Source organism: Sander lucioperca, chromosome 4 (assembly GCF_008315115.2).
Source record: "Sander lucioperca isolate FBNREF2018 chromosome 4, SLUC_FBN_1.2, whole genome shotgun sequence".
Lineage (NCBI taxonomy): Eukaryota > Metazoa > Chordata > Actinopteri > Perciformes > Percidae > Sander > Sander lucioperca.
In genome coordinates this window covers 12,152,712-12,166,640 of record NC_050176.1, presented here as the reverse complement: position 1 = coordinate 12,166,640, position 13,929 = coordinate 12,152,712, and the positions used below count along the sequence as shown (strand labels likewise).

Sequence of the window (13,929 nt, the reverse complement as noted above, 5' to 3'; positions counted from 1 at the left end):
AACCTTGGTGAATATGGAGAAGTTACTACTTTACCAGCAAAAAGTTATGTTGGGATGCACATTCTTTCAGCCTGCATTTTTTGGTCTGCCACAAAATGTATCCCCTCTCTATAATGCACAAATGATGCCTTACTATCAAGTGTTTTATTTTTGTATACCTCACAAGGTCACAAACACAAAATGTATTATTGATTATTATTTTTTATTTATTTGTTTCTGCTTTACATAAAGGGGGACATGAAAATGCTTTTAGCACGTAGTCATACAAACATACTGAAAATACTTTAAAGCTTTCTTGCTGACACAATATATCACTGATTCTTACAACACAGCACAGCAAAGAGACAAAACAATCCAGGATTTTAACATGAAAAATAGCAAAACCAAAGCATATTTCACACAAACACTCAGAGTCGTCGTCTTCAGTATCCTGACAGTGTGGAGACCGCTGGGTACCGTTTTCGGTGAGTCATGCACTTGTCTCTCTCGATGAACAGTGAGTGGGTTTTACAGTTAATGTCCTTCTCAATTGTAATGCGTGAGTCTTCCAGGTGGGACAGGGAGCCTCTGGCCTCACTCAGCTGCTGGTGCAGAGATGCCAGAGTGGCATCAATCTGCCTCACCTCCCCTTCCAAACTGCAGACACAGGAAGCACAAAAAATGAAGAGAGAGAAAGGAGGTCAAGCAACAGAGTAATACGAGACACTGCCTAGCACTCGGAGCTACATCATATTAAAGAAGGTAAATATTAATTAAGTATTCTAACAAAAGGAACATTGAAACACAGCCCTATATCATCAAAACAAGGACCTTCACAACTTTTACAGTAAAGACAATCCTGCAATTTCTACAAATTGCATACATTAATGTGGATTTTTATTTAGATTACACATTCAGTTTTAGGTTGAATTCATTAAGTGTTAAAGCATTGTAACCTCATCTTTAGAAATATCTGCTTTTCTTTATTTACTGTAAAATATAAAGCAACCGTCCATCTCTATTCTTAGAGAGAACTTCCTTCCTGTGAGAAGGTGCCACGACTGAGGATGTTATGAAACTGAACTTTATGCAAAGAGAAAGAGTTCAGACAGGCAGCTCCGTTCCTACTGTGGAGCACGTAGTATTTATTTCATGACACCACTAACTGTGGGCATGGGATGGTACCAGTGCCGCTGTTTGTGTGTGTGTGTGTGTGTGTGTGTGTGTGTGTGTGTGTGTGTGTGTGTTTGTGTCTGTGTGTGTATGTGTGTGTACCTGAATTGGGGCACATCTCTGCAGAGCTCCATGTTGGGTCTGAGGGAGCGGAGGTAAAGTCTGGACTGAGCTACTCTCAGTGGAGCCTCTTTGTTGTGGATGGCCTGCTGCAGAGCCACAATGTTCCTCTCCTGGGCCCCAATCTGCTCCAAGACCTACACACACGATCATACAATAAATGAACAAGTAGCCAATCAATCTGCCACTCTGTCAGTCTGTTTGTCAGTTGGCTTTTCTACCTGTGCGAGCTTCATCTCCAGCTGGGTTTTGGCCTCTATCAGCTCTGCACAGCGCTGGCTGAAGGCTCTGTCCACACTGGAGCACTGGACTCTCAGATCATCAGTGGTGTCCTGCAGCACTCTCTCCACCAGCACTCTGACACACACAGCATCACTGTATTTACTAAAAAACTTGAAATAATATTTCACATTGTTACCTTTACAGTAGCCTCTGTAACACAGAGCTTTAAGCACATGTCTAAACCACACCTGACCTGAGACTGTTGGTGGCCTGTTCTTCCTGCAAGGCCTTGGACAGGTTGTCCTGTGTAAACTTTGTCCACACTGTGCTGTTACACACCCTGCAGCAGACAATGTGGCAAATTGCATGGAAGTTATGCACTTTGTTTCTCATTTTATGTGTTTCTAAGTTTAGAAAATTATGTTTTACACACACACACACACACACACACACACACACACACACACACACACACACACACACACACACACACACACACACATAGACTCACTGGTCCTGCAGGTTGGCTGAGCTTGGGTGGTGCTGCGTATCTGGGCTCATGTTACTGTATCTTCCACTGTGGTCATCAAAGTTGTAGGCCTGGTACTTATCAGACCAGTCTAACTCCAACGTCTGCTTGGCCTCTCTGTTCATCCTGACACACACAAAGACGCAAACCGAAGGATGATAATTTAGTTCTCTGTTAGAGCTTCAAAAAAGAAGACATTATGTGGGTTTGCATGACAGGTTGCTTAACCTTCAGGAAACGGGTTTTGACACTCACTTGATCTGAGTGACAACCTGAGCTCTAGTTCTCTTCAGAAGAGCCTGGATGCTCCTGATCAAGTCCACTTCCTGTAAAACACACGGTCACACTTCTTGTTAGTGTGTGTTACAGTGAGCCCTCTGCTGGTGATGTTTTACTGTTACACCTAGTTCACTACTAGACACTTGATAGTCAAAATAGCAGGAGCACAACAACTGAGTTATTTTATTGGGATCTACAGATTATTTTTTTGGATTATTCGATCAGTCATTTAGTCGAAAAAACTGCTCATCTTAATTTTCTATTTTTTTTCTCCGACCAACAGTCTAAAAGCAAAATATATACATGTATATGTATACATATTTAACATAATTTAGGAAAAAGAAAAGCAGCAAATTCTCACATTTTAGGAGTGATCAAATAGTTGGCATTTTGCATAAAAATGGACTTGAATTGATTAACAAATGTTAAAAATAATAATTTTCACTTCACTAATCGTTGCAGCTCTATTATTTTAATTTGAAAAAAATATGTCTCCCAATAATAAGTATAAATGTGTCCATTCCCAAAGTATCCCATTAATGAGTAACAATGAGTCAATATTGTTAACTAATGTTCACCACATACTAACTATTGTTAATGTCACTACATACAGTAAGTAGGCCTATTAATTTAACTTATTCTGGGAAATATTTGCTGTATTCTACATTTGTCCTAGTCCTTATAGCTAACTATTATTTTATGTAGCATTCTATTCTTTATTTGTTGATCATTAATATATTGCTCATATTACTGCTTAAATTTCACATTTCACAAGTAGACCTATATTTCATATTTTTCCATGCAAAAAAATTACGTCCTGTCTCGCACACAACTTCATAAACTTTATTATAAAGCATATGGTTACCTTCACCAGCTCCTCCTCCACAGTGTCTCGGACTAGGTCTGCTCCAGGTCTCCTGGCCCTGCAGTTGAGATTATCGGTGGCGATGGCAAACGGAGTCTCGGTGGCGTCCAGCGCCTTCTCCAGCCTCGTTTTCAGCGCCAGCAGTGACTCTGTGTCGGCCAGCAGCTTGTCGACGTGCCGCTTCAGCTCAGACTTCCAGTAGTGGGTCTCTTGTAGTCTCTCTCCCAGAAGACGTGTTCCCACGGCCTGGGTCTTCAAAGTGGCAGCCTCGGTGTCCTGGTGCAGAGTTTTGGACTCTCGCTGGATGCTCTGGGCTTCGTGGTGGTGGGTACCGGCCTGCTGAAGCACGGTGCGGTAGTTTGAGAACCATTCAGCCGGATAGTATTTAGCGGACCTGTACCCCGCTGTGGCTGAACCCGAGGACGGCTGCGGGACATCCGGCTCTACATGAGGGTCTCTCACCGGGACTCCCTGAGCCACTGCTCTGCTGTCATAGTGGGGTCTTGACACTAAAACCTCAGAGCTCATTTTTTTGGACAATTAAATTAGACTACAGCTAGGCTATGCACAGTTTCCACAGTCCTGAAGCAAACCCAGCTGTATGTTTGTTTGGTGTTGCCTGGTTACATGTTGGTAAGAGCAGCTCCAGCAGCAGCTCTGGCTCAGGTGATTAGTTATCAAAGCTGATAGGGATTAAATGGCAATTTCAGTCATTAATTTAGTGTAACAAACACAGTAGGACATATGAGCTATACGGTTTCATTATTATTGTATTGTTACTGTATTGTAATTGTGACAGTGTTTTTGAGGACACTCTTTGTTGGGTATAGGATGTACTGTTATGTTTTGTTGTTATACCAAAACAAATTTCAAATCAATTGGTTGCAAGTGCGGTTGATATTGGAATACATTATTAAATCTTGAAAACATGTTGAAATCTCTCAAACCAGCAGGGTTTTATCAACATGAGATCATTGATTCATATAGTGTGAAAGCTTCCGAATGACTATATGATTGCTTTAAATAAATGTGGCTCTCTAATTTGGGAGCAATAGTTAATCAGTTATATGTCACCTCACAGCAAGAAGGTTCTGGGTTCAAACCTGCCGGCCAGGGCCTTTCTGAGTGGAGTTTGAATGTTCTCCCACAGAACACAGAAACACAGAAAACAAATCAATCAAAAAAAGTGGGGCTTAAATAAACTAATTTTTTTCTTCTTCGTTCAAAATACATTTAATGTATTTTACAATGTGTATCTCCTGGGGAATATTTTCCCACTTTAACAACTTTCAAATGTTGTAATGTTATGAGTCGTTTCACCATAGACTGGCTTTTCTTGGTTTTGTTTATTTATTCACTTTTACTAAAGATACATACATGAAGGTAACTCACATTTGGGTTATTTAGGTGAAATGTTTATCCACAATTTCTTATAAGGAGTGCAGGTGTGAAAAAGTGTTATTAACAGTGAGCAATCATAATGAGTGCAAAGGTAAAAGCAATAGTGTAAAATCAAAGTTAAAGCAATTACTTAGGCAATGAATAGAAGTAGCCTACTTAAAATACCTGATGGTAATTATTAAACAATTCTGTACATGTAATTATTTCACTGTCGTTTTCAGTAAGACAAATAAAAGGTTGGACCATAGCGGTATGTGAATATGTGCCAGATAACTGTTAATTAAGATACAAACAGGATCATTTGTGTACAGATGTGACCCGAAAATGCAAGGTTTGATCACAGATGTGCATGCTGTTCATCTCCTATTGCCTTTAAATTTGATTACAGTAGATATCATCTGTATTGGAGAAGTTTTGGTACACAGAATCTTGTTCGGCATCATGGTGTTGACAGCTGCTCTGTGGTTTGGTGGTCCGCTGTTTTGAGCATGCTACGTCTTCGATTTCATAAATCTAAAAAAGAATCAACAAAAATAAACAGACAAAAAGGCAATGTTACTCAGATGATAATTCCTATAATTATACACATGAAAATGGCCAAATAATCAGGTTGTTGGTCATTTAATTTGCTAATAAATGATGACGCCTTTAATTCAAAGTTAAGTTAGCATTGTTTGAGATGTTTGTGTTATGACAACTTGACATTAAGCAAGACAATATAACTAATACTGTATACTGTACTGTCATAAGTGGTGGGTTTTTACATTGGATTTCATGAGACTATTATAATTGCGTGATGAATATTTTCTTTGACCTCAAGTAAAGTGAAATAATTTGGATTTGTCATTAAAGGACAATTCCGGCGCAAAATGAACCTAGCTAGGGGTTAATAACACATGGGTACCGAGTCGACCGTTCTCTGGGATATGTTTATGTTTATGTTCGACTGATCGTGACTGCTTTCCCAAGATGGCGCCTGCCTTTATACCGAACGGTACTGTCTTTATAAACTATGTTTTTAATAAACTGTCTGTTCAGTCATGACCGAAAGAACGAGATCCAGGGTACAAGCGGCCGAAATGGGTTTCCTCAGGAGGGTGGCTGGCGTCTCCCTTAGAGATAGGGTGAGAAGCTCAGTCATCCGTGAGGAGCTCGGAGTAGAGCCGCTGCTCCTTCGCGTCGAAAGGAGCCAGTTGAGGTGGTTCGGGCATCTGGTAAGGATGCCCCCTGGGCGCCTCCCTAGGGAGGTTTTCCAGGCACGTCCAGCTGGGAGGAGGCCTCGGGGAAGACCCAGGACTAGGTGGAGGGATTATATCTCCAACCTGGCCTGGGAACGCCTCGGGATCCCCCAGTCGGAGCTGGTTAATGTGGCTCGGGAAAGGGAAGTTTGGGGTCCCCTGCTGGAGCTGCTACCCCCGCGACCCGTTACCGGATAAGCGGAAGAAGATGGATGGATGGATGGATGTCTGTTCACTTACAAAGTTCTCAATGCTTCGGTTTACATGTAGGGACCTTCATTACGCTACCATGGAAGTGTGGTGCTATTTTGAGCCTTGTTAATGGTATAGAAGTAGCAATTTCTTTTTACTTTAGCATGCCCCGACGACTAGCGTTACAAGCTAATTACTGTTTTGCGCTAAAACTGGTCACATTTGATTAGCATGAAAACATATCCCAGAGAACGGTCGACTCAGTACACATGTGTTATTAACCCCTAGGTTCATTTTGCGCCGGAATTGTTCTTTAAGATGTCATAAAAGTTATAAGATCAGTTTGACGACCGAGGTGATTTAGGAGCTCTGTCTCTCAGCTAACTAAAGTTAGCGGTTAGCAACAAGTACGGTACTCCTAAATCACCTCTGTACTTTATTCACTATCGTCAAACTGGTCTTTTATCTTTTATGACATCTTAATGACAAGTCCAAATGGTTTCACACTTACTTGAGGTCAAGGAAAATATTTATGACACATAATGGTCTCATGACAATCAATGTAAAAACACCACTTATGACAGTTTAATGTAATACTAAGTTTGGTAATTAGGCCTGCTATGACATGTTTATGATGTATTATGTTGTCTAGGTTAATGTGAAATTGTCATAACAAAGACATTGTTGGCTTGGTTACACAAACATCTCAAACAATGCTAACTTTGCATAATTAACAGAAGTGTAATTCAGTAGTGCCACCCTAAAAACAAACTTTACATATTGAGCCCCACTAATAGTAAAATCATAACTTGTTATGCACCACATGTTTTCTAATGTGGACCATAATGAACATTGCAGCCTTTTGTGTCTATTAACAAGGCGTTGTATTTTAGTTTTCTTACATCTGCTACACCTATCACTTCCTCTGTTTCTGCTGTCTTGGTTTTGTTTCTGTTCATGTTGCCTCCAGCTCCTTGAAAACACACAGCATAAGAAATGGTTAAACAATTAGTTTGCATGCATGTGTGTGCATGGTTCTGTGCATGCATTTATATGTGAAACATACCTCGCACTTTGTAACATTTGTATTTATAAACTGTGACCAGGGCAGATGTCAGTATGAGCAGCACAGCGGGCACAATGAAACCCACAGAGTAAAAGAGTGCTGCATCTGGGGGAAAAAAACAGAACAGAGTAAAATATACACTTCCTGAAAACATGCACTCTTCACATACATGTATCTGATGTAATCTCAAGCACAAAACATCAGAATTGGCACCAAATATCAGAACTATGGCTTCACAACATTTGGTGTTAAAACATAACTGTTGGTTCACACAGATACACACACACACACTTGCACGCACGCACGCATGCACGCACACACACACACACACACACACACACACACACACACACACACACACCTTTGATCTCTTTTCCAGGGATAGGTGTTGCTTGTGATCTGACAGGTTCCACCATAGTGAAGGTAGGAACCACATTGATAGTAGACATCACAGTACTGGTCTGCTGAAAGTCTGTTAGAGAAAGTTTCTTAGTACACTTGGGAAATATTCTTACTTTTAGTAGCAGTTGGGCTCTGAGGATAGCAATGTTTGTTGGTCAGTTGGTGGGTCCACCAATTGCAGCCTGTATTCAGCTTAGATTAGAAATGGATCACATGATTCGGCTTTCTTTCAACTGTTTGATATATGTTGACAAATCATAAATAAAAGGTTTGCTTCTGAAAACTTTTGTCATTTTTTCTTAATATCAATTTTACAGAAACGTGTTTTTTGACTGATTTACATTCTGTGAAAAATAACAGTAATATGATGAAGTAGATCTTTTACCTTTGACTTCTAGTTCAAAAGCAGAGAAAACATCCAGGCCAGTGTTTCCATGGACACCACAAAGGTACGACCCAGAATTATTTTGGGTCAAACTGGTAATGGTCACTGTGAACTTCCTTGATGCCATGTCATCTGTAAGTGTGAACTGTCCCTTTTGTTTGTTGTCAGAGGAGATTAGTGCGTGCTGCAGACACACGGAGGGCTGGTTCCCTCTGCAGATGTACTTCAGGCTGTTCTGGTACTCAGACTCATACGGACAACTGAAGGACACTGAACTCTCCTCATAACGTTGGACTTTGGCGGAATGATCACAACAGCTGTCTGTCAGTAAAATGAACAACATCACAGACTTTTAGAAGCACAGACATAAGTATTCAGATGTTTTACTTGAGTCAAAGAAGTAATATAATGAAAAAGTATTGGCTATAAAAAAATTACTGAACTAAAATGGAAAAGTAAAAGTGCTCATTATGCAGGCAGAACAACCCCTCTCATTTACGTGTAGGAGCAGCATAGCTGATTCATGTGGAACTGAAGTGAAGTAGAAGTGTAAAGTGTAAAGCAGGAGAAAATGAAAATGTTCAAATAACGTATAAGTACCTCAAAAACTGTACTTATGTACAGTACTTCCCACTCTAAATGTGTCAATTGTTTAATGTTCTGGCCTTATACCCATAACACATTATCGTGACAACCTGTAGCAACTAAACAAGAAGATCTAGATGAGTCATGAAATAATTAACGTTACTTGACGATGTGGAAATTCTGCACTGGGGTTTATTCATTTATTTACCTTGTTCTACTTCCAGCATGACTTCAGTGTAGATATCCTTTCCAGTTCTGGTAACCCCACACCAGTATTTCCCAGCATCCGTATGACTCAAATCAGAGATGGTCGCTGCAAAGACCCGTTTCTGTTTGTCATCATGGATGGAGTATCTGTTCTTCTTTGCTTCTGTTGTCGTAATAAGAACATCATCACTCCCACAGTCATTCTTGCACAGGTACTTCTCATAAGACTCATAACCCTCTCCATAGGGACAAGAAACTTTAACTTCTCTCCCTTCATACCCAGACACATGGATTAACTCTGCTGCACTCCTCACACAGCTTAGGATACCTGCAAAGAGAAGACAACATTAAATGAAAAACAGTGCTGAAAAAGCTCTTCGTGTAATATATCTTACAGTTGTTTTAGGTTAAACCGAGCGCACAGATATGTGCGTTTAAAGTTTAGAGCACATCTGTTGTCTATATGATAATTTTCACTATTTTTGAGTTTGATTTATGAGATCAGTTCAATTTGATTCTCATAGCAAGTTTGTTATTATTGTTATTTTTACATGTAGACATTAACGCCAGCTGTGTTAATGAAATTAATCATAATAGTGCATTGCCAAGTCAAGGAAATCTAGACCACTTGTATTTGCTTTTAAATGATTTTCATAAAACAAATAAACTTACTGCAGAGGATGAACAGCAGGTTTTTAAGGCTCAACATCTTCAGGCAATTGCAAAGAAACAGAAACTACAGCAGATGTGGTTGTAAACTGTAAATGTGTGAACTGTTTGTTTCAAACAGCAGTTTATAACATGTTGAGAATATCAAATGGGTAAATGTTACACCCATAATGTGACAGAACACTTTGCATTGAACTATTTCACATCAACAACCAGTGGAAACGTTTCTTACACCCTGCAAACCCACTCACGAGGTTAGCCGTGGCTTGTATAAGAGCAATGCACAATCGCACACACACATGCTGCAAAGGAGTACAAGCATTTTGTGAGAAAGAAGAAGTGACTCTCCCACAAATTGCAACACAAAGTCTGACTATTATCAGGCAATTTACGTACATGGAGTCTGGTGGGTTTGATGATAGTGATTTTGGGGCTGTTTTATGTTCAACTAAAAAGATCTTACTCTTTAACAAAAAGGTCTATCTCAGTGGGGATCCTTTCCATAATGTTGTCAGATACTTAGAATAATAATCTGAGCATGTCAGTGGCAAAACCAGCACTTTTAGTGGACGCAAACTGACCGTGTGCATTTTACATTGCAGCCTGGTTTGAGGCTGTTGGTTACAGGGTCTCACTCAATATTGGACTACAGATTATAAAAGATTTCAAAAGATTTCAAAAGATTTTGGTTCACATTTGTCACTTAGAAACCAATGCATGGGAAAATAGGATTCAAGTTGAAAAATACTGAAACACCATTATTTAGGCAAATTAGCATATATTTAATTAGACAATGCCTAATTTGTAATATTAAACATCAAAGTTCAGAAAACTTGTAATAATTATTGTCTTAACTAGTACAGTGCCCGTTCAAAATGTTCCTGTTTGGAACGGACCAATTGCTTGGCCTGTGGTATTGCTGCTTGTAGAATTCTCCAGAACCAAATTGTACTCCAAAATGACTTACAGAAGGATAACCTACTACTGACTTACAGTTTACTTCAACATCAGAGGAAGACATTGTACTACTACATTACATACACCTGATTACCAGATTGAGAATTTAATCATAAAATATCACAATTATAATGTGAAATAATTAGACATTTGCCTCATGGACTCATGCAGTGCCCTACCCATCCTGCCCGTTATGCAGGATAACACAGTATTGCAGGTTGATATCGCCACAGTCAGCGTTTAATGACGGCTGTGTTGTCTCGTCTTCTATTATCATTAACAAATTTAACACTTCAGCAGAGGTGTTCATTTCCAAACAGGCTTAGTGGCTCGACGGTTAACGTTGAAGTATGGATTCATATGTCCTTCAAAATGAAACACTGCATTTAAAATGTCATGAACACCTCTCAGAATGAAGCTTTTGCACCAATTGGCAAACACTTCTCTCATAATAGTAAATCTTTGGATACACCATGTACACACTGTTGTTCTAAATCTAAAGCTCTTTTGTCTTTCATAGCCCTATATCTACATTTCCATTTAATGTTCTGAAGTAAAAGTTAGCTGCTGAGAGGGCTTGAAAAGTGATGATGAAATGTTGAAAACATAAAATATTTATTGTACAAAACAAATCCGATATGTTAATTTGACCTATGACCTATTACAGGCCTGTACTGAAGCAGTAATTGGTTAGTGATCAGTTAAGCAATTAGTGTTTGCACATGTGAGGAATGTGTGTGTGTGTGTGTGTGTGTGTGTGTGTGTGTGTGTGAATAAGTGTAGCATTTTGATTGGTTGTGTTTGTAAAAGGAAAGCAAGTCACTTGCTGTTAAATTTTTGTGTCTTAGGTAAAGAATTGTGCGTAGTGTTTTCAAAAAAGTGTTTTATGCAATTGAAAACTGAATGAAAGGCTCAGAAATAGCTTATGATTTTGAAGATTTGGTGAGTAGTTTTGCTCTTTGAGTGAGAGGTTTAACTAGTCACTGTGCATGAGCCATATGGCTTGCACTGTTGTATTTATTTAATTGTTACTGTATTGTAATTGTGACAGTGTTTTTGAGGACACTCCTTGTTGTGTCTACTATGTGATTTTATGTCTTGTTGGTATACCAACATTTCAAATCAACCATGGCTGCAGGTGCGGATGATATTGGAATAAATGATTGAATCTTGTAAACATGTTGAAATCTCTCAAACCAGCAGGGTTTTTATCAAGATATGATCATTATATTGTTTTATTTGTGTGAGAGCTTCAGTATGACTCTATTATTGCTTCAAATAATCATGGCTCTCTTATTTGGGAACAATAGTTCAACAGTTCAATACCTCACAGCAAGAAGGTTCTGGGTTCAAACCTGCCGGCCAGGGTCTTTCTTAATGGAGTTTGAATGTTCTCCCTGTGTCTGCATGGGTTTTGTCCTCCCCCAGTCCAGTTTTAGTCTAGATGAATCCTTAATCCATGTGTGCCTAGTGCAGGGGTCTTCAACGTTTTTTAAGCCAAGGACCCCTTCATCAGGGACCCCCTATTACATATATTGTATAAAATGAAGTTGCATATTAAACTGGGCCTACGATAATGTGTAGGGCGGCCTAAAGCCTTTATTCATTTTTGCATTGAATAATAAGATATTAAAATATGAATTGTTGGCAGGATTTTATAAATCATCTTTAATGTCACACATACATACAGCACAGTGAATCCTTAGGATGAACTGTATCTGTGTATGGCTACCTTAGTGACTACCTTACCTATAGGCCAGTAAGCCTATCATCAGTGGGGATTTAAATTTGCTAATAATATTTTGGAATTATGTTATAACATTTTCATTTTTGAAAAACCTTTCAAAAATTGACAATAATTTGGAGGCTCTGAGGACTCCCTAGGGAGGCCTAGTGCTATTTAGTTTTTCACTGGGCAAGAACAGAGAAAATGTTTCCCTTTATTCCTTATTGACAGTGGATAGGCAGGAAAGCTGGGAGAGAGATGGGGGATGACACACAGCAAAGGGCCGCAGGTCGGACTCAAACCCGGACCGCTGCAGAGGACTCAGCCTACATGGGGCGCACGCTCTTACTGGGTGAGCTAGAGGTCGCCCCGTGATTGCTTTCTAAATATGATTATATATTTTACAATTTGCATATCCTGAGGTATGTTTTCCCACTTTTCAACTACTTTCAAATGTTGTTGAAAAATGTCTTAAACATGCAACTAGATTCAAACTGTCAAGCAAACATTTATTTACTAAAAATAGGAACAGTTTGTCTAAGCCAATATCTTGTTGGCAAAGAAAGTCAAAAACAGCCATGAAGGCGAGTGAAACCTATAACTATCCATCCATCCATCCATTATCTGACATCAGTGAACACTGGGCAAGAGGCAGGGTACACCCTGGACAGGTCCCCTGTCAATCACAGGGTGAAACCTAACTACTTCAAATGATTTATTCTCTAAATAACAATTTGCATTTGTTCGTATTAATATGCCTATACATTATTATTTGGTGTGCTACATCCTGCAGTGATAAAAAGGGAAATAGACAAAGTAAAATCTGAAAAAAAGTAATAGGAAAATGAATCAAACAAATAAAGTTGTTTTCTCTTCAAATGAATACAGATGAAGTCAACCGTATGTATGGACTGATAAATAGTTATTGATGGGCTATGCAATCTGGAATTCGAAGATCAAGTCTAATAGTAAATTCAGTATAACAATCAAACAGCACCAGCAGAGGGCTCACTGTGACACATGCTAACCAGAAGTGTTTGAGTTTAGTAATAGGAAATAGACTTGATCAGTGAGTTAATCTGAAGAAAACTACAGCTCAGCTTGTCAGTTAGATCAAGTGAGTGTCAAATTCTGTTTATTAAAACTGCATTGTAGTTTTAAAAAACATATTGAGTTTAATGCAACAACTTCAGAAAACTGAATCCACTGAATTGTGCGTTTGTCTTTATGTGTGTCAGGATAAACAGAGAGACAAGCAAACATTAGAGCTCAGCCACTATGGACAAGTGTGTGTGTGTGTGTGTGTGTGTGTGTGTGTGTGTGTTTATTACACTGCATAACTTACTGGAACAAAATTGAGCAACGTGTTGTTGCTGGTGACAAAACCACTGATAAAATATGTACATTGAAGTGATACTGGCGTTAAAGTCTCGCTGATCGCTGTCCGATTCTCTGATATGAATGCCCGCCTTGCATTGTGGGATATCGGCTTTGAATGCACCCAGGATCATATCGTAGTGTTCTGTCTTACAGCATAGGCCTACTGTAATAGTTCACCGGTAATAAGACCAAAATAATATTATTAAAATGAAGAAATGAATAGCATTGTAGTTTTAAAAATATCAATAAACAACAAAGTAATCCAGCGTCCCTGGTAATAAGACAGAAATAACAACATTAAAAGAAATACATAGCCTATAAACCATGATAAGATCTGGTGAATAAATGTTGATTAAAACAGCGGTTATAGGGCTAAAAATACCAATAATAGCAAAGCTGTATACAGCTTCTCTGCTGCAGCCCGAGAAAGAATTGTGCTGTGATCACGAAAGATGCTTCCCATTGAAATACATTAGTTTAAAAAACGGCATTGTAATAAAAACATTGAGTTTATGCAACAACTTCAGAAAACTGAAAAACGTGCTGACCATCAC

General features: G+C 39.1%; 2 protein-coding genes across 3 annotated transcripts; both read right to left on the bottom strand.

The window, feature by feature from the left end:
• Positions 1–176: 176 nt before the first annotated feature.
• Positions 177–3,866, bottom strand: tekt4 (tektin 4). The gene is made up of 7 exons (XM_031289049.2): positions 3,168–3,866; positions 2,279–2,349; positions 2,006–2,149; positions 1,748–1,834; positions 1,494–1,629; positions 1,255–1,409; positions 177–636 (listed from the first exon to the last, which is right to left on the bottom strand). The coding sequence occupies exons 1-7, from the start codon at positions 3,693–3,695 to the stop codon at positions 423–425; spliced, it is 1,335 nt and encodes a 444-aa protein (XP_031144909.1). The 5' UTR covers positions 3,696–3,866; the 3' UTR covers positions 177–422.
• Positions 3,867–4,472: 606 nt separating this feature from the next.
• On the bottom strand, positions 4,473–9,730 carry LOC116042733 (CMRF35-like molecule 1). Of its 2 annotated transcripts, XM_031289050.2 has the most exons (7): positions 9,316–9,452; positions 8,645–8,971; positions 7,852–8,172; positions 7,426–7,536; positions 7,065–7,169; positions 6,901–6,971; positions 4,488–5,081 (listed from the first exon to the last, which is right to left on the bottom strand). In XM_031289050.2, the coding sequence occupies exons 1-7, from the start codon at positions 9,350–9,352 to the stop codon at positions 4,941–4,943; spliced, it is 1,113 nt and encodes a 370-aa protein (XP_031144910.1). In that variant the 5' UTR covers positions 9,353–9,452; the 3' UTR covers positions 4,488–4,940. The 2 variants fall into 2 exon arrangements, with proteins under 2 accessions (XP_031144911.1, XP_031144910.1); XM_031289051.2 differs by lacking the exon at positions 7,065–7,169 and having other exon boundaries at positions 4,473–5,081; positions 9,316–9,730.
• Positions 9,731–13,929: the final 4,199 nt, after the last annotated feature.